Source organism: Phodopus roborovskii, unplaced genomic scaffold (assembly GCF_943737965.1).
Source record: "Phodopus roborovskii unplaced genomic scaffold, PHOROB, whole genome shotgun sequence".
In the NCBI taxonomy this organism is placed as follows: domain Eukaryota; kingdom Metazoa; phylum Chordata; class Mammalia; order Rodentia; family Cricetidae; genus Phodopus; species Phodopus roborovskii.
The window spans coordinates 7,252,130-7,272,772 of record NW_026126558.1 but is presented as its reverse complement, the minus strand read 5'-3'; the positions used below and the strand labels follow the sequence as shown (position 1 = coordinate 7,272,772).

At 48.7% G+C, this 20,643-nt stretch overlaps 2 protein-coding genes across 3 annotated transcripts in view; one reads left to right on the top strand and one right to left on the bottom strand.

Annotated features, from left to right (window-relative positions):
* Positions 1-2,707, top strand: part of Jph3 (junctophilin 3) — a 59,620-nt gene extending 56,913 nt beyond the window's left edge. The window contains exon 5 of the mRNA XM_051201639.1: positions 2,309-2,707. Within this exon, the coding sequence (XP_051057596.1) occupies positions 2,309-2,389 (81 nt within the window). The 3' untranslated portion in view covers positions 2,390-2,707. The remainder of the gene's footprint in view (positions 1-2,308) is intronic.
* A 5,470-nt stretch (positions 2,708-8,177) lies between these two features.
* Positions 8,178-20,643, bottom strand: part of Klhdc4 (kelch domain containing 4) — a 34,433-nt gene continuing 21,967 nt past the window's right edge. For both annotated transcript variants that reach the window (XM_051201640.1, XM_051201641.1), the window contains 7 exons: positions 19,938-20,030; positions 18,127-18,286; positions 14,207-14,282; positions 12,869-13,077; positions 11,310-11,712; positions 10,268-10,393; positions 8,178-10,086 (listed from right to left, as the gene is read on the bottom strand). In XM_051201640.1, coding sequence (XP_051057597.1) covers positions 9,890-10,086; positions 10,268-10,393; positions 11,310-11,712; positions 12,869-13,077; positions 14,207-14,282; positions 18,127-18,286; positions 19,938-20,030 — 1,264 coding nt within the window. In that variant the 3' untranslated portion in view covers positions 8,178-9,889. The remainder of the gene's footprint in view (positions 10,087-10,267; positions 10,394-11,309; positions 11,713-12,868; positions 13,078-14,206; positions 14,283-18,126; positions 18,287-19,937; positions 20,031-20,643) is intronic.

Here is a 20,643-nt window from a genome sequence, read left to right as displayed (position 1 = left end):
CAGAGTTCCCTAGGGGAGATACACAAAGCATGAGTACTAGCCATAGGCTGGCCTTAAGTGGAAGGTGGGAAAGCCAGAGAGTCTTACAGTGCATGGTTGCCGTACCCTAGGGTTTCCAGCTTTGGCAAGTAAGCTAGAACACTGTCACTGCCCAAGGCCACTCACACTCCCAGGACAGAAACTGAAGGGACTCCAGCCCCACCCTGTGATCCCAACCGCCTGAGAAAGTAGACAGGGTCTCTGTAAGTGCCACTCTGTCCTGTGGGCTTGAAAGGTTAGGCAAGGCACAGGAGTGAAGCCCAGGCTTACCACAGATGAGAGGTTAATGCCCCCTGCCTGTTTTCAGTGGGAGGTTGGTTGCCAGGTATCTCTAGACTTATGTGTTCCCTCCCAGTACAGGGCTTTGTAGAGTATGGCCCATCCTGTGTCCTAGTCAGGGGAGGTGGTTCCTGGCTGATAATATCACTACTTCCTCCAAGTTGTCTGGCAGTGGTGAGTGGATAGGAAAGACCCAGGACTCTGGCTCATAAAGTCCTGGGCATGGTAAACTCTGTGGTCCTCTCTACACCTTCCAAGACCTCAGAAGCCTCACACTTACTTGAAGAGATGGGCTGAACAGGAGTCACCTGACCTAGACTTACTATACCTGGTAGCAACTGCAAATGATTTCTGATGGTAAAGTCACTTTGGTGGTGGGTAAACTGTTGATGAGATAGGGGCCTGGTCCCAATGCTATCCTGCACCTCTGCCCTTTCAAAAACCTATAGGCCTGGGGCTGGACAGAACAACCCAGAAGGTTGTGGAGCAGTGGGCTTTACTCCAGGGCTGGCATCAGAGGGCAGAATCTGCTCTTGGCCAAATCAGCTACTAAGGCCCTTTCCACTTCCTTGCAAGGCAGGCTCAGTCCAGATGTCACTTACACCTCAGAGTCCACACCATCAAAGTACCAGAGTTCAAAGGTGACTCTGTCCTGGAGAAATCAAGGCCTGGAGGCAAGCCTCCTGCCATGCAGAGTCTCCACCCACTCTGTTTGTTTGTTTTTCAAGACAGGGTTTCTCTGTGGCTTTGGAGGCTGTCCTGGAACTAGCTCTATAGACCAGGCTAGTCTTCCCTAGTGCTGGGATTAAAGGCATCTGCCACCAATGCCTGGCTCCACCCACTCTTGAGCAAGGTGGTAATAGGATGCGACCCAGGCAGAACTGGCTACTTGGATTTTTCTTGGCTAGTCCCTAGATTTTTTTTTTTTTTTTTTTTTTCTTTTTAAGCATTGTGGTGCATGCCTTTTTAAGCCTGAATGCATGCACTCAGAGGCAGAGGCAAGTGGATCTCTGTGAGTTTGAGGACAGACTCCAAAAGCTACAGAGGAACCCTGTCTTGAAAAGCAAAACAAAAACAAAAGCTTTGGCTGTGGAGGTAGCTTAGTAGTATAAAGCACTTGTCTGATCTAACCATTAGCATCACAAAATAAAATATATATGGATTTAAGGAGCCCTCTGCTTAGCCAGGCATGTGGCACACACCTATAACCCCAGCGTTCAAAAGCTTTAGCCAGGAGACTGGGGTGTCTAGCAAGAAATAAGGGGGAAAGCTCCCTAAAGCCTACAATCTAGCTGAGCAAACTTCTTGGTCTATTTAAAGCCAATGTCTCTGGCAGACAAGGAGCAGACCCCTTTTATGTGGCATCTTTTGGGACAAGGATGTGAGCAAGAAGGTGCATGAGTGGTCAGCAGGTTGGGTACCAGGTCTACTCAGAGGAGGAAGCACAGGGCTGTGGGTTGGAGCCAGATGTGCTTGCTCTGCACTGCACACATGGGGCCTGGCTGAGACTTCTGCAGGGCTTGCTGTCAAGAGCAGATGCAAAACCTCCACTATGAAGGGACTGTGGAGCTTCCTCCCTCTGCACTATGTGCAAAGCCTGCCCCCGGGAGCTGCAACAAGGCAAGGTGCAGGAGCAGCCAGCCAGCCAGGTATCTTGGACCCTTTCAGGGCAGTGGCTGTGATGAGGGTGACCGCGAGCCACACTGAGAAAGACAGAGCTAAGGGCTTCAGGAAGTGCTGGAGTGCAGCCTGTGGGCAGCAAGTAAGTAGGTCTACAAGCAGGAAGAGGAAGCATGGGAGAATCCAGGTGACCGATTGAAGAGCTTCCCACCAGGTTCACAAGAAAGATTAGTGTAGAGTGCTTCTGAGGAGGCCAGTGAGTGGCCCTGCAGGAGGGTGAGCGTCCTCTGCCTTGGGTGTGGGATACTCTCAAGGCAGCAGAGTGCCACAAAGCCCTGCATCGGTGTCACTCGCCTGTCCTCTGTTCTAGGGCTCGGCGCCCATCTTGGTCGTCATGGTGATCCTGCTCAACATTGGAGTCGCCATTTTGTTTATTAACTTTTTCATCTGACAAGATTGTTGTAACCATGGAAGCAATGATGTACAAAAGGGACGTTAAAAGCAAAACAAAAAGGGAAATCCTGACTTGGACAGCCCCACGACTCCTGTCTTTCCACGGAAGAACAACATGATTGGGTATCACTCACAGTTTGCCTTTTTTTCTGGGTAATGTTTTTTGGATTTTAGCCAAAATTCTTTGCTTGTATAACATGATGCTGTGTGGCATGGCAGGAGGAGGTCGGCATGCCACCCCTCCAGCTTGGTGTGAAAGGTTCCTGGTGAACCAGCGGCCGAAAGATCGGAATCTTCTTCGTGTTTCCTGCCAGGTGTGGAAGGTGTTAAGAGAGAGGAGGCACCTTCACAAGGGTGCCGGTCTAGCCAGGGGGAGGGGGAGGGCAGCTGGGTAGTGCAGCTGTGGAAGGCGAGTGGCTCTGCCTTCCTGTCTGGAGTAGCTGCTGGGAGTGTGGGCCCAGGCCCAGGGACAGAGCCAGGGACAGGGTGTCCTGGCCTGTGTCTCCATGGAGTCTGTGCTGCATACCTGTGGAGGGAGAGGGAAGCCCCGGCTCTTCTTCCCACAACAGACCATGATCCCTCTTCTCGGCACTGCCCCAATGCCCTCCTAAGGAGGCTGCCTCCCCACACTGAGTCTTACGGCAAAGTCTGTCCCTCTGCTCACTCATTGTTGGCCCTGTCCAGCCATCCTCCCTCCAGTCCCAGGGAGGCCATGCTGCAGACGTCCAGGGCTAACCCCCATCTGGCCAGGCACATCTGAACCCTGATGCCAAGAGGTTATGGCCCACATGCCCTGGACAGCCTGACAGCACGCCTGGGCTGAGCATGTGGCGTTTTGCACCTAGTTTGCAGGATGTATATTCAGGCTTCCGTGTCCCTGGCAGTGACGCCCCATGGAGGACGTCACCTCTCACTGACCTCCACGGGGTCTCACATCTTTGCACTGTGCCTGCCTCAACTACCCCTAACAGATATGCATATTCCCTCCAGATGCCTCAGTGCTACTCCAGAGCGAGTCTGGTCCCGGGACAGGAATGTGGTTGAAGCCAGTGGCTTGAATGTCCTGGAGACTGTTGCATACCCAGCACTCCCCGGATGTACAATGTAACTTGTTTCAGTCAAACAACAGGTTCCTCATGTCTCTGCCTTCTCTACCAGGGTTGTTCCCTCATCCAAACAAACGAACAAGGGATGCCAGCTCGACTGGTACCCATGGCTCCGTCAGTTTTCTTGGGTGCAGCCCGTCTGTCTTATGGACTCTGCCTTGCTTTGCTCGTGTTCAGCTGTTCTCTGCTACCTTTCGAGCAGATTTCTTTACTACAGTGCACTGGATTGCTATATTTTTAACCAGAAATAAACTACAGATTAGAGCATGTTCCAGCGACACTTAGCTTTATTGTTTCCGTTACCCACCCTGTTCCCTATCCACTGCCTGTCCCTTCTCCCAGGCTGGTTTGGATTAGGGGTCGAGGTGGGGGGAGAGGCTCAGCAAGTACCCTGATGCATTTCTGGTGTTTCTAAAGGGTTCCATCTTTTTGTACAGCTTACTTTTCCATTCACTTTTTTTAATATCAAGAGGTTGCTACAGATCTGGCGTGAACCAAATAAAGATTCCTGCTCTTTGCAGCCATGAAAGCAGTCCATACTAGGCTATGTGAATTGTAATTTTGTCTGCAGAGATGATGGACTCAGTGTGCATCCCAAGAGCTGCATGGTCCAAAATGGTGCCTGCTCACATCACCTTGACATATGCACTAAGCCCGGCCCAGATGTGCCTAAAAGGATCTCACAGGGGACAGCGTTCATCCCCTTTCACTATGAGTGATGTTACCATAGAACCAAATCCAGTCTGGCACTCACTGGCAGCCTGCAGTACATGCAGCATGAAGTCTCTTCTCTAGTCCTAGTGGATTCTAGGCAGAGGTGATGGAGACTGGGACGCACACTGGGTCTTGGGCTCTAGCAAGCTGCCCTGAAGTGAAGGAGACACCTTGCTGCAGCTTGTGGCTACTTTCATCTGTGCAGAGCCCATCTCCTCCCTGAAGGCAGAGTAGATGCAGCATGTTGAGCAAGAGGAGGATGGTGGCTCGTAGGGACAGAACAGGGTGTCACTCTGGCTTCCAACTCTGACACTGTGATGAGTCTTGGATAAGATTCAGCCCGGTCTCAGAAGACACACTTTCTTCCAAAATGAAGAAAAATCCTTTCTGGAGGAGGTGGAAGACACCCAAGGCCCTTGGTGCCTGCAGCATGGCTGTATGGCTGTTGAGCACTGAGTACTGCACACTGAAGATTCATGCCAGCACATATGGGGTGCATGCGTGAGTCTCAGCATCATAATGCTAAGTCTGAGGAGTCCCAATGTCACAGACCAGACAGCAGCACAGAGCCCAGGATAACTGGTCATGATGGTGGTGGTCAGAAATCCCACATAGCTCCCACCATGCAAGGGCCATACAGAGGATCTCAGAGAGCAGAGAGAGCAGTGTGCTTTCCATTAAAGTTTCTGCTTTGAGATGAATTACTGACAAGCAGGCTCCCCACCATGCACACTAATCCCTAGAACCCAGGGCAAGTAGAGGGCAGCCACACATTCCAGTTCCAGCTGGTTTCTGCTCACTGGCCAAACAGGTCCAGCTTACGACAAACCACAGGGCCACCCTCAGGGAGACTGAAGACACTGCTGGGAGCCAGAGTGTGCTCAGAGGCCCAGCTGCGAGCATTAGTGATGAATGCTCAGGGGGACAAGAGTTCTGGTGTGTTGTCCTTTCTGGTTTGAGTCCAAGACCCTTGAATGGCTGGTAGTTCTAGGCAGTAACCTCGCACAGATATCAGGCATGTCTGTCATACATCTGTACCTACCCTGCTCCAAAGGTCTCTTGGCTGCTTGTTTTATCCCCTCTGTAACCTTCCTCAAGAGGATGTAGGACGCTGTCTTCCAGCTTACGCTCAGTTATACTTCCTGCTGTCTTCCCACTATAGCAGTCTCTGGTCTCCGGAGCTCAGCACAAAGAACCTGTTCGATTCCAACATGTCTCCACACTTCATCATCTACTGACAGCCACGGGCTACTTGATACCACACAGATCTGTACCATTACAATGGGTTAGCATCCAGACAAAGAAGGGATTGTGAGTCCTTAACTCCTGTCCCCATGAGGTCAGCTGCAAGTCAAGCATTCACCAAGACAATCAAATGTCCCCAAATATCAAGAACTGTCTGTCCTATGTACCTTGGCCTTTAAAGAAGAAAAAGTATAGCTGTTTTGTTGAAATTAACAAACAAAAACAGCTAAGCTGTATTTCTGGTGTGAATTTTGGGAATATGCCCACAAGACCCTCCCTCCCTTCCTGAGGAGCTCCACAAGGCCTTCATGGCAGCATGAGACAAGGACAGTGCAATTCTTACATGGCTTAGCACTCTAGACCCTAGCAGATGTTCCTCCTGGAGTCTGCTTCTTCACCCCTCCCCAATGTGGCCAGGCTGAAATGCAATCTCCTTTGGCTCAGTTCCTTCCTAAACCTCAGAGAAATACTGGGATACACCTAGTTGGAGAGTGGGTACATTCCACAGGAGCTGGGCTGCAGAGATGCAGATCAAGGGTTTCCAAGGTTGTTCAAAATAGGCAAGGTCACACACAACTACCTCACTTCTGGGCTGGCCTGTAGCCCATCCACCCCATACTGCAGTTCAAGATGCAAACACCCATGTATAGGGTAAGCATTTTTGACTGACCCATCTTGCCCTTTGCCTAACTCACCTGGTGCAAATGGGTCTCAGCTAGATGCTGGTCTACTTCCTTCCCTGTTTGACAATGCCTGCTAGCATGCTTCTTTCTGTCTACCTTGGTGACCTTGACTCAACTTTGATGAAGGTCAGCCCAATAACAGAGCTGTCTCTCCGAGGGTGATGTCTGAGGCTGTTGAAGGTCCTATGTCCTAAGGGCACAGTAGCCTTCACATTGGTTGCAGGCTCCCATGAACTATGCAGAAATAGAAATAAGTGCAGCCTGTGGGGTACACAGTTCAATCTTGCCCACCAAAGGGTTCTGTTCTCTCCTTCTCAGAGCCAACATCCACTTTAAGTAAGGATATCCCAATTTACCTCCAACAAATGGCTTTCCCAGACCATTCTGAGTCCACAAGGCAGACACTTGGGTACAGGTTGAAGACTCAGGACACAGCAGGTAGCATCAAGTGGTACGTAGCATTGTTCCTCCATCATAAGACCCGGTGTCTGGCAAACGCTGCTTACGACACCCACCAGCCCAAGCACTGCCTCACTGGGAGCAGCTGTAGCTACACAAGCCCAGGTGGCTGTAACAGTCAGGGCCTACAGCTGGAAACAGGTCCAAAGACAACAACCTCATACTCAGTGGCTCTCTGGACTGGCACTCCTGAATCTGTTGCTGTCCACAACTGAGCCCTCCTCCCAGCAGGCCAATCCTGAATGCTCTAGCGTGAGCCTGCTGATTGTATCATTCAGCACTCCCCAAAGAAAATCCACTAGATAACCTGAGGACTGTGTGCTGAGAGCTTCACGTGGCCACAACACTGGTGTAGATGCCTTCTTGTGACTGAACCAACAGTCTTCATCTGCTTGATCTTTTTCTCTTGGTGCATGTAAAACACCCGTTAATGCGACTGCTTTGCAGAGGACAGGGAGGGGCTGTCAACTGAGTTTTCTCACTGGCACAGTGGCTGCTCTTGCCTTGGCCTCATCAGTTGGAAGCAGCTTGGTTAATCAAAAACTGGAAACGATTCCTCTCTAATGAATGTAACTTTAAATCAGATTTCACACCTGAAGCAAGGGACACTCAAGATTCAAGTTTCTCTGCTCCTTTACTTAATAAACTCATTTGAAACCATAGGAAGCTTGTCTCATTTCATTACAGACCACATTCCCGAAGCCCCCATTGCCACAGGTGCAAGGTGGTTGGAGCTTCTACCACCCAGTCCCTCCCAGTCTGGAACAGGAGCCCCAGTAGAGCACCCTGCCCAAATGTTTCCCTATAGCTAACTCCTTGTTCCGTCCAGCACCAGGAAGGAACACAGGGTGCTTGAATCTCTCACGACACAGTCCATCTTTGTGGGCAGAAGGATGGTATGAAATAAGAATGAGCCCTCATATAGTCCCCTTCTAATCACAGAGGGTCACCCCCATCTCCCTCATCCCTGACATGCTCTAGTGCTTCCAAATCCTGCCTCTAGGCAGACTGTCAAGCCCTGGAAACTGCGACCAGGATGCAAGCTCAAAGAAGCTCTAGCTGTCTCCAGCCCCTGCACTATGGCTACCTGTTGTGCTGACAGCTACCTGGGTTTCCATAGGACATGACTGCCTCAAGGACACTGGGTCAGACCAAGTGACCGAATGCTGAGTGCTCTGGACAAACTAGTGAGTCCCTTGGGAAGCGCTTTGCTCTACGGTACTAACTGACCCATGACATCAGCAGCACTTAGTTCACTTGGCACATGGATCTGAGTGACAGTTGGCACACTGATCTCACACTCCTGGGCGGGAGCCCCACCGTTCCTTCATATAAAGGAGCAGCTATCCCTCATGGAAACTCATGTTTCCACCCCATGGCATACTAGAAAGGGGTTTCTGAATGCAAGGCTGTCATTTCTGACCAGAACCGGTTCCTCTGGCAGGAAGGCTTCTTCTAGCCTTGACACCTTTGTGTGTTTTTGTTTCATCATCTGGCCACTGACTTGAAGCAACTCATTCTTAAAAAGTTAACACCACTATGAAACCATTAAGAAAAAAAAAATCATACTTAGGTGAAGGGTTTCCAGCCACGTGTAGTGGCACACACCTTTAATTCCAGCACTAGCAAGACAGAGTCAGGTGGATCTCTACGAGTCCAGCCTGGTCTACAGAGTAAGTTCTAGCACAGCCAGAGCTAATATAGTAAGAACCTGTGTTCAAAACAAAAAAACAAACAAACAAACAAACAAAAAAAAAAAAGACAAGGGTTTCCAGTCTGCTTGGTGTTTCCTTGCTCAGTGTTTCCTTTGTTATGATTCAACTCTACCAACCCCAAAAGATCCAGGACCTTTAAGCAACCCCTCAGCCTTAGCTAATGGCATGAACCAGGTAGCTAGCTCAGCTGCTCCTGGGGATACCATACTCAAACCCCACACACCCACCTGGGGTCACAGACTGCTGCCAGGAGTGGGCAAAAAGTCACAGGTACCATGTATTCCAGGTTACCCTGACCCAGCAGCCCAGGCTGCACACACCCAACTCTGCCCTTGTCACAGTAGCCACAGTGATATTGGACATCCCCAACTGATGGTGGCAGTGAAGCCATGTCCATCCTGAGGTCTGCCTGGTTCACCCTGCCTGGGTGAGCCCTTCCTCACTGATTCACGGTTAAGGTCTGTCTGCTTGAACTCGGCCTTGTGCCCAGTCAGATGGCCACCCATTCACCCTGTGAAGCTCACAGGCCAGGACAGGCAGCAGATACTTCCCAACAAGGAGCTGATTCCTTGGAGCTTTTCTATTTCTCTTGCCTTGGCTTAGAATCAGTCTCGCTATGTAGCCTGGTCTGGCCTGGCTCTGTCACTCTTCCTGCCGGCTGTGCAGTAGGCACTGGCAGTGCCATGAGGAGCCGGGTTCTTACCCTGCAACCTCCCTATCATTTCACAGAAGACAATGTCCAAAGGAAAGAAGGGGAGGTGCCACCACTTCCTACTCAGAAATACTGCAGTGGAGGGGCTGAAGCGAGTGACAACTCAGAGCTTACGACCACCTGCTGCCTTTCCTCAAGGCCCAGGTTCAGTTCCCAGTACCCATCTCACGTATCTTATAACTCTCTGTAACTCCAGCTCCAGGACTCCTAGCCTCCATGAACACTTGACAAATACATTCACATGAATAAAGTGAAAAGACATGTCTAAGCCAGGTGGTAGTTGTGGTGGTGGTACAGACCTTTGATCACAGCACTCGGGAAGCTGAGGCAGACAGATCTAAGTTCAAAGCCAGCTTGGTCTACAGAGTGAGTTCCAGAGCAGCCAGACCTACACAGAGAAACCCTGTCTCAAAACCCATCCCAGCCCTAAAAATATATGCCTGAAAGTGAGGGAGGAAAAAAAAATGGACATATCCATGCATGCATAATATTCTACCATGAAACCCACAGCACAGAGGCAAATAACAGAGAAGGCTAACTGGCGTAAGAGATGTAAACACTCCACAGCAGCTTCAGGTGACTGCTGGGCTGTTGGTGACCTTCAGTTTGATGACACACAGCTTATCTCCTTGTTCTGTAGAAGAAGGAAAACCTTAGAGCACACAGCCAGCTTTATTAGGACACATATCCTATAGGTCCCTCACATTCACGTCTCACTCTAACCTTCCCTCAGAGTGGACAAAAGCTGCTGTGAAGATGGTGAATTCCTTCCTCATCAGGCTGCTGGCACCTAAGGCTGCACAGAAGACAACCTCTGCAGGGGCCTCCTCATTCCTGGCTTAAAGGACATCAATGATGCTGAATCTAGAGTTTGGCCTGGGCAATGTCTTGAACTGCATCATCAATGAATGTTTTTGCCATGGCATGGGCTACTTTCAGCACTTTCTTCTCCTTTGCATCGGGCCCCATGTGGTTCCGGGCAAGCTTCAGCCAGTACTGTTCAGTGCGGGACAGGTACTCTTCGTACTGCTCCCCAGGAGCCATCTCTGGGTGCTGTGGATCTTTCCATCCCAGAAAGAAGAATGAAACAAGAGCATGCTCAGTCAAGGCAGTTCAGAGGGATCAGGGCAATGCTGCACTGAATGGCAACCTGCCCAGACCCACTCTAGACACAAGCACTGTTAAAACAGAACTCACACAGAGCTACTGTGCAGGACAGTCACATCTGACTAGGGCTCTCACCTGCTCCCTCTTCAGCACTGTCCTCCGTACTGTCCTCCTCCTGGTCCGCCTCGCCCCCCTCTGCACCCTCCTCATCTGAGCTGCTGTCCTCTTCTGAGTCGGTCTCTTCCAGCCACTCCTGAGATTCTGACAAAACACAACCAACACAGGGTTCTGGCTACAGCCCGGGGGCAGAGAACACACACAAGGGGGAGTTGGCATCACGTCACAAAACCCCTTCTACTCAGGGACTGGGACAAGAACGCCAACTCTCCCGCCCTGAAGCCTGGGATTGACAGGACAGCACATGCCTCTCAAACCACAGAGCAACTTGAGAGAGATACTGTGGTGGGCACCAAGTCCAGCCATACTGCCACCCTAGCAGTAGGCAACGGAGTGGAGGCTGCCTCTTCCTGGGTTCCGACAGCCCCAGTGGTTCCCAGATGGTGACACGCCCTGCTGCACTATGGGCAGTGCCTCTCTCTAGACATGCAGGCTTAGTTTCAAATCTCAAAAAAGTGAATGGTAGAACTGGGCATGGCAAGGCACACCTTTAATTCCAGAACTCAAGGCAAAGGCAGGTGGATCCATTTGAGGTCAAGGCCAACATGGTTTATATAGCAAGTTCCAGGTCAACCAGGAACATAGTGAGACTGTCAAAAAACAAAAAACAAAAACAAAACAAAACAAAAACCAGGATTTGGGACCAACAGCAGTCTAGAATACAATGGGATGTCATGATTTCTGAGCAATGATAGATGGAGAGAGCTACGAGCTACCAACTCAGTGCCAGCCACCAAAGGCAGATTCAAGTCCTCCCTGGTCTGCACTGTGCTGGAAGATGGGAGGCACGTATAGCAGGCCTGACCCAGGTACTGGTGACTTGTGCTGCTCCTGGTAGTACTCAGAGCGCATAGGTGTATGCCAGGTGAGCACCCCTCTATACCCAGGTTCTTCTGAGGGAAACCTGGCCCAGAGTCAAGAGCAGTGTTCCCTGCAAGACAGGGCAGAGGCTTTCAGAAGATTCTCACTCCATATGGTGGTTTCACCCAACCCAGCTTACTTGGATCCATCTCTACCAAGGTTCTCCATTCTTCCATCTTGTGAAGGTCAAGGCAGTAGAGATCACTAAGGGTCACTTGGCGGTCACCAGCTTCAAACATGCCACCATAGACATAGAGCAGTCCATGCTTGACAGCCAGCATGGCATTTGAACGCGGACATGGCTCCTGCCCAGTGCTGCTGGCCTCCAGAGCACGGTCTTCAGCCTTAGATGGGGATTGTAGCACCAGCCCAGAGGGAGCAAGCACTTGTTTGATGGTGATCACTGTCCCATCTTCAGCCACCACCTCTTTTATCACCTCCAGCGGCTCTGGGGCACCAGTACCCCCATTCTCCTGTCCAGTGGCACCTTCATGTTCCTCTACTTTGCCCCGCCTCCGCTTCTTCTTGTCCGACTTGGGGCCCTGTTAACACAACTCAAGCTGCACAACAGGGCAGTGACAGCCCTCCCTCTAATATGCCAGTCAACATACCATCAAACACGCTACTCCTGGGAAAAGGAGTAAAGCAGTTCAGGAGTGAGCACAGACACTCCAGCTAGCAAGATGGCAGGCTACACACTGGGATTCGGCCTGGCTAACATGAAAGCGGTGTATGTCTGAGGCTTATCTATCTTGGGAAATCCTATCCATACACAAAGGATGCAGACTACCACTCCCAGCCAACAAGACTGGATGACAAGGGGTCAGCACTCCACACTGATCTTTAAGACCATGTAGGGCCCTCAACCATTAGTACTTCAAAGGTAGCCTCCCACCTGGTTCTCATGAACTCTGTCTCCCTGGCCATTCTGCAGGGTACAGCTGAGTGGCTCTGTAGTAGCCTATGCCCTCTAGCAGAACACCCTGCTCACAAGATGGCATTCACTGAGCTCTATTCAAATATTCCAACTATGACTACCTCCAGCCAACCTGGGTCACCTCCGTGTTCTAGACACAAGACCCACTTCATCCTAAGGCTGTTGGGTCTTACACAGAACAGCTCCTGGAGAACATCATGGGGCCTACAGGCCAAGTAATCTGAAATATAAGGCTAACCTTCACACTGGTTCAATGCTCTTGGCAATGGACCCTGAACATTTATGCCTGGTGCAGCTTCTCACAGCAGGGGCCTACATGTGCAAGGCTGCTTTCTATCAGAGACCCTCCCACAAGGCTGAGCCCATAGCAGGTACTAGTGTCTCCTGTGCTGTGGGCACGCAGAACAATTCACTTGTGCAGATGCCAGGGCTGCCTGAGGCTCTCTGGGGGCTATCACCTGCTGGTCTGCCTGTTCCGGGCAGGTCCTGAGCACCAGCAACACTGACAAGGACAATAGAAAGGGTGACAGAAACCAGGGCTGAGCTCAAGTAGCAGACATTAACTGGCACAGAGAACCTGACACGTTCTCAACAGCTCAGCTCTGCCAAGATGAGGTGGGTGACACCAAGAAGAACAGGGCCACCAGCATAGCCACTCAGGACTCACACAGAAGAGTATGTGGACCTTTAAAGGAAGCACCAAGGCTTGGGGTAGGTAGGACATAGACAAGTAACGTGGAAGACTCAGGGGTCTAGGCTACCTTCAGCTGTGCTGCGAACCAGCGACTCCTGGCAGCATCATAGAAATACAGGTCACTAAAAAAAGAGCCCTCCAGGCTCTCCTCTTCCTCCTCATCACACACGCCCCCAAAGACCAGTATCTGATGATTTGGAGCCACGGCCACGGAAAAGCCAGACCTTGGAGTAGGCTTGACCCCTGAAGGGTTAATCCGGGTCCAAGTCCATTTGCCTGTCAAAGAGAACAGAAGAAGGGGTAAGAGGGGACACTGAGAGCCAACCAAGGACACACAGAAAGCCCTGGGCACCCAGGATGAGGATAATTGCGAGTGTTTGAAACCATTTAGGCATGGAGCCTCACTTTGTTCCCCTTGCAGGAATAGGGAATGCCAGTCAACAACCCTCTAGGTTCATCCTTCTCAAAGTTCAGACGTGTGACACTGCCTATGCCTCAGACACTGCCTTCTAAGAGATCCTGGAACCAACTATGAGAGGCAGAGAGACAGATGTGGAGGTACCATCTTGCTAGAGGATCATGGTCTAAAATATACCTCACTGGGGTCCTAAGCCAGCCCACCCAGTCCTGGACTATACTACCTCTCCTCTGGAGACAGCTGTTCTCAGCTTTCCCAGCAGGTGCCAAATTTATCTGACAGTGCTGACTATGTGGCCTGGTACAACACATGGAAAATGTCTTCCAATTACTTCTGGAAGAAGAGCTGAGACTGTCCTCTCACTAAACATTAAGAAGTACTGCAGCAGCCCAGGGACCACAGTCAAGCCTCAGCCCCAAGCTATGCACCCCTAAGCCCAGACCATATTTCCTAGTAAAACAGGGCAAGCCCCACAGAATTCCATATCCTAATGTTTGAGTGCTCTTGAATAAAGCACACATTCTTTAAAATGTCAAGACAGGACAGGAGAACAGTAGCACCTTCCTTTCCATCTCTCACACCACATCTACATGGCTTTCATGCCTTGGGGCCCTGAGAATGCATGCTCAGTGAGCCTACCCCAATGTGTCCTCCCCAATCTTACCTCTAAGCATGAAGGTTATACCTGAGAATAATATAAATATAACACATGACCTTCGAAGGGAGACATAAATGGCTGAGTGATCTGGGCTCCTGCTGGGTTCCAAGGCACACTAAGGACTCACCCATGTCATATAAGGCACCATGGCCCAACCACTCCAGAGAAAGGTGGTCTGGTCCTTAGCTCTAGACAAGTAACAGGAAACTCAATGCAGCTCCCATTTTGATAAGAGGGACGACACACAGGCTTTGCTTCTGCCCAGAGACTAAATGCAACCCACCACAAGGACATACAACCAAGCCATAGTCCTCAAGGCACAACAGTACCTTCTCCCCCTTCCTCAGGCTTCAGCAGGAACATGTCTGAGTGCTGGGTGCCTTTGTCCACATCCTTCTTGACTCTCTGCAAAACAAATAAGTCCTGAGAACCAGCCAGGCTGCAGCAGCACTTAAGAGGAGCTGCAGCTCCTTGGAGAGCCCAGACCTGGCTGACCCATTTTAAAATCACCACCAATGGCCAGTCATGCTGAAACACTGCAGTATGATCTGCACAGAATTCCTGTCCATCCACAGGTCCGTTCTATGTGAACTGATCCACATACAGCAGTTCAGCCATACCTCACTCCAGTTCCTGTGTGTCATCAGCTGTCCACCTTTCAGGTGACACAGCTACGTTGGCACTGTGCAGAAAGAAACATGCCAACACCTTTTATAGACTTCCTAGAGCCTTCAACCCCACAGATCCCCAGTCCTTATCCCTGAGCATCAAACAGTGATGCTGACTGGCTGTCAGCCCTGAGGCCACGGCACACACATCTCCGACTCAGTACCCTAGGGCCCAGACAGCTGCTTGCCAAGGTCATCACCCTGAGAAAGATGTCAGTCCATTTAAATGTCTTCGTATATTGTCTGGGCTTAAATTCTCAATACACTTGATCTTGTAGTCTTTACATTTACAGGAAAACTAAGAGGTAGCACAGAACCCCTGTCCTGGAAGCTATGTTGCTCATCTTACCCAGATACATGCAGAAGCTACACTGATCAGAGGGACCAACCGAGCCACACACTCCTCATTTTCCCACTGTTGCCTCTCCCCCAGGGTGCCATTCAGGCCCTACAGGTCCTGCAGGCCAGCTAAGCTCTGTGCTAGGGAACCACTAGTTGCCCTTTCCATCTGTACTGTCTAAAAGAATGTGGCAGGAATGGCAGGTGGGAGGTAAGCAGGTACACGGGGACATTATCCTTTGAGACCAAGTGTTGGTCTCAGGGTATTTTTGTGTCAAGTTGTAATGAAAATAGCAAGTCAGAGTCTCTGGCCTCTAGGCTCTCTAAGCTTCCCCTCTCACATACGCTCCACCACTGTGATACCATCTGCCATGAGCCATCTATGTCCAATCCTAGATTTGCAACCCCAAGCTCATTTTATAGCCAAGTGTGTCCTCATAGTCTGGGGGGCCTGAAACAAATAATCTCTTTTAAGTCCTCATCCTGTAGTATCTTATTACACTCTCAGAAATAGGGGCCACTATGCGTACCACAGGATGCTGGGCTTGCTCCTCTAAATGAGACTTGATATGGACCAGTGTGCTGAACTCTGCTGAAAATAAAGCACGAGAACACTACCTATAGGTACAGTGACTGCAAAGGTCCAGTAATATACTCCACCTGCAGCAATCAGAGCAGACCCAAGGGAGCCAGGGCATGAAAGGAGAGGTGGGCAAACACTAAGGGTTGAAAGGTTTAAGTGTGGCCGCAGGAGGAACAGGGAAAGGAAGTGATAAATGTGGTTCACCCAAAAATCAGGGTGTGTGAAAACCTTTACAGAGACAAATTACTTTTTAACTAAATTTTAAAAATATAATTTAAAAAATAAAGGAGTTTGGCTGGGCATGGTGGCACACACCTTTAATCCTAGCACTTGGGAGGCAGAAGCAGGCAGATCTCTGAGTTTGAGGCGAACTTGCTCTACAGAGTGAGTTCTAGGACAGCCAGGGCTGTTACACAGAGCTTTTAAATACAGAATTTTGAACACATAACTTTTGGTACACAATAAACATAAACAAAACAAATAAGTAGATGAAAGAAGTTTGAACACAGGTGCCCTATATGTGTGGACAGTGACTGCCCCAGAAGATACAGGTTTTTAAATAAAAATCTGAACCAGGTATATGATACCTTAGTATGCGTTATTGATCAAGTGTGTCCCAGAAACAGCCAAAACAACACAAGAAATTACCATTGCTCTTGGCTGTCCACCAGACCTAGATGGTGAAACTCTTCTGCTAATACCACTACATGCTTTGCTTGGAAGACAATAAGCATAGAACTGACCTGAAAATTTCTCTGAATGGCTAGCTTTCACAGTTTCTGAAGATACAATGCAGGTCACCAGGAGAGAAAAGTCATCAACAGTATTATAGCAAGAGGCAAACCCTGAACTCCAGACACGATGTGTTCATTGGTTATAGAGACAAGCAACCACTGACTGGATCTGAAGCTTGCTCCATAGGAGGCAATTCATGCCTGTTACTGTAAACTTGGTCAAAGTCCCACAGCTCAGGTCATAGGCCCTAGGTAGAAACCTACTCCTGTTGTTCTGTTAAACAGATACACTGCCAATCTGTTTTCCAAACATTTATGTTTCTACCCACAGGTCAGTGCTGCCCTCTACCTCGATCAGAGAAGTATCTCTCTGCAGCAGGCAGCAGTAAACACAGAGAGACTCATAACTGATGGAAGGGCAGAAAATAAGTGGCTGTTGAGTGCTCTGCCCTACACGGGACGTTGGGATCAACCCCCACCTCCTAAGGCTCAGGGAACGTCACTGAAGAGGGGACAGAGAGAATATAGGAACTGCAGGATGGGGCGGAGTGTGAAAGGCTGTCTTTAGGACATGACACAGGTGTTACACTTATGAAACAGCAGCTGTGATCACATGCACAGGGCCTGCGTAAGATCAAGCCAATGAGATTTATTACCATTCTGGCAGGCTGTGTTAACTGGCTTCAGTGGGTTACAAAACAGTGCATTAAGGTGGGCATCGCATGCTGGGCGATGTCTGGTAGAATGGGATGGGGACTGGAAGAGCTGGGTTTAATCTCTAAACATGTATGGAATTGTCAAAAAAAAAAAACAAATAAAATGTATTCTTAGAAAGAAAGAAAGAAAGAAAGAAAGAAAGAAAGAAAGAAAGAAAGAAAGAAAGAAAGGAAGGAAGGAAGAAATGAACTGGAAGTTGTAGAATACAGAGCTAGCTAATAAGGCAGAAAGGACTATGTGGGGCCTGGCAGAAAGAATGACCACACTACATGATTGCCACAGCTGGGTGGACTCACTACACTTTGAGTAATCCATGTAACGGTCAACACTGACTCCCCACACTCGAGCACACACACAAACTCACACTCGGATGACCCTGTACCTTTTGTTGAACTACACAAAAGATAACTGACAGACAGGGACACAGATGTGTTAACACATGTGATCAGACAAGTATGCTAAAACAGGAAAGGCAGAATTTCTGAGGCATGCAGGTGCTCACTAAAAAAATCAAGTTAACTATGTGTTTGAGAATTTTTGAAATACAAAGGATTTTTAAAGGAAAAATACAAGATAGTTTTTTTGGGGGTGTTTCTTTTTTTTTGTTTGTTTGTTTTTTGTTTTAATGGCAATGTACCAATGAGGAGCAGGGAAAGTAGGTGACCAGCACCTGCAGATACACCCATTCCATAAGCTGGCAAGAGACTCCTTAGCACTGGCTTGGGAACATGGCTGTAACACTGTAGGCAGACACAGGGAGAGGAGACACTATGCAGAGTTGTTATAGTGACTACAGTGTAAACACACTGTTCACATGACAGTGCTCTTGGGAGGTTGGCATGACACAACCTAAGTTTGAATCCCCAGCATACATACACACAAAAGCTGGGCTTGGTGGCCACTATCTATAATCCTAGTACTGGGAGATAAGAGAGGCACAACCAACTGGCCAGCTCCATGTTAAATGTGAAGCCTGTCTTAAAACAACCAAGTGGAGAGCAACTGAGAAAGATGTCTGATGTTAACCTATGGCCTACACACACACACACACACACACACAACTATATACACCCACAAATACATGCACACACCCACCCCTGCATGTTTAAAGAGGAGCAGAGCCATGCCACTACAGCTTACAGCTCAGGATAAGCCTGCTCACAGCTCACTGGACGCTCCTCTTAATTCTAAACACAGGCAGCCCTTACCTGCTTTGAGTAACCCCCATAGATGGCAATGCTGCCCTGGGGGGTGACAGCCATCAGGCAGCCTGACCTGGGTGTGGGCCCAGAGCCAGAAGGGGACAGCTTGGTCCACAGGAAGGTATCAAGGCTGAAGGTATACACATCACTGTAGTAGATATAGTCCCTAGTGGGAGAAAAGGACATACATAGGTCACCATAGAGGTAACAGGTGAAGGCAGGGTCATCAGAGTGTACCAATTATACTGAAGGCAAACTTGTGTTTCACCTAGTCATATGCTTCAAGTCTAAATCCAAATGAAAGGCTGTGGATCCTGAGTGTACAAAAAAATCAGAAACAACTCCCATAATCACAGGATAGTTTATTTACTATGAAAGTTGTCCATTTCCTACCCAAGTGACAACCGCAATCTTCATCAGGCACATCTGGCTACTGTGTGACTGTAAGACCAACAATGAGTCTACCTGATCACAAGGCTGGATACGGACCACTTTGGTAAGAACTGTGGCAGGGATGGGCAGAGGCAGAGCACCCCACACAGTCAAAGGGTAGGAACAGAGTCTTGGCACCCAGCACCTATTAGGTGGGAGGGTCCAGCTAATGCTCATTCTGCTCAAAGCCAGGGACACAGACACCAAAGCACGCAGTACACAGAGGGGACTTAGAAACAAAATGGGAGGCTTGCTACCACGGGATGATTGTCACAGAACACACATTGCCCTCTAGCTGTTAAGAATAGCTAAACTGTCCACAAAGGAGAGGCATGTGGAGGCTGGGACAACCAGTGCGCCACACAGCGTATCTGAACTACCCAAGCCTGGAGCGCTAAAGCCACTGTGAGCCCTGAAGGCTGTCGTGGGAGAGCTGGCACAGGCAGGTTCTGCCCCCTCATATGCACAAGGTGGATGGCTGAAGCTACAGGGGCAAAGCTGGCCCAAGGCTGTCTGCTTCTTCTGCCCTGAAGAAATGCTAAGAAGTCATGGGAACTACTGGCTGCCCCTCAAACTCACAAAGCCCTCTTGAAGAGCACATGAAGGATGGGAGACTCCATGTTTCTAGAAGACTTACTATATAATCCAGTTTGCTCCAGTTTCAAACTCCACTTTCAGAGAAAAAGAAAAAAGTCTACTTTGAATTGAAAATAAATTAACAACTGTCTCAAGGAAAAGTCAGAATGGTGATATTTAAAAGTCAAGCTAATTTAATACAGATGGTGACAGCACTCACTGTAAGACTGTCATTTTGTCTATATACCTAAGTGCTTCCTAAATAGGTTTGTACTTAAAAAAAAGAGAGAGAGAGATTTATTTTCATTTATGTGTACATGTCTGTGAAGGCACACAGGGCTGTTAGATACCCTGGAGGTGAAGTTACAGACAGTTCTAAGTTACAGATATGAGTTCTGGAAGCTGAACTTAGGTCCTCTAGAGGAACAGCAAGTGCTCTTACCTAGTGAGCCAGTTCTCCAGACCCCTAAAGAGTCTTAAATAAAATAACTAAGTTTTGAAAAGAGTTCTAATTTTAAAATGACTACCTCCCCCAAATCACCGTGAGATGGTGATCAGCAATCTACAGGTCGGTTAAGAGGGAAGAACTCTGCTGGTTTCACACCCAGACAGTCCTGCACACAGTAGGTGCTGACTTAATCAAGTACAAACCCATGATTTCCTCACTACAGTGGTTGTCCCACACTGTAGCTGCCAAGCTGTGTACCCAGGAAGTTAGTGAGCAAACAGTGTTTCTACAAAGATCAGAGGCCCCATGCAGCCTCCACCCTGTGCTCCAAAAGAGGCCCAATCTGCTTTTGAGTACCAACCTTGTGCTTTCATGGAAGCCACCAAAAAGAATTAACTGTCGCTTCCAGGCCACCATCCGATGTCCACTACGACCTGAAGGGCCCCCTGTTGATCTAAAATGAAAAGGAGGGGAGAAAAAAAAAAAAACACTATTAAATTAGATATTTTTTTTAAGGTTTGTCCATTGGTTTCTTTTTTAAAAAATATTATTTATTTGTATTTTATGTGTGTGGGTATTTAGTTCACATGTACATTTGTGTACTATGTGGACACACTCAAGAGAACATCAGATCTGGAACTGGAAGTTACAGCGAGTGCAAGCTGCCACGTGGATGCTGGGAATTGAACCCTGATGCTCTGGAAGAGCAGTCAGCAATCTTGACTACTCTTTAGCTCTTGATTTCCATTTTCAATACACTTAGTAAAGTTCTCTTCATTTATCTATTCAAATTACCAGAACCAGCCTGACCGCCCTGCCCAATTGCAAGCTTAAGTGGAAATTCCACTTTATTCTATCAGACAAAGTTGATTTTTTTTTTTTTTTATTCTATCAGACAAAGTTGATTTTTTTTTAAGACTCAGATTAAAATATTTCATGTCATAGAAAAATGTTCATAAGAATGGAAGACAACGGCAGGTTACAAAACACATTACATAAGATTCTAATCCGGGGTTCTGAACAGTTTTATTATTGTCTGTCTTCTACATTCCCCAAGCTTTCCCCAG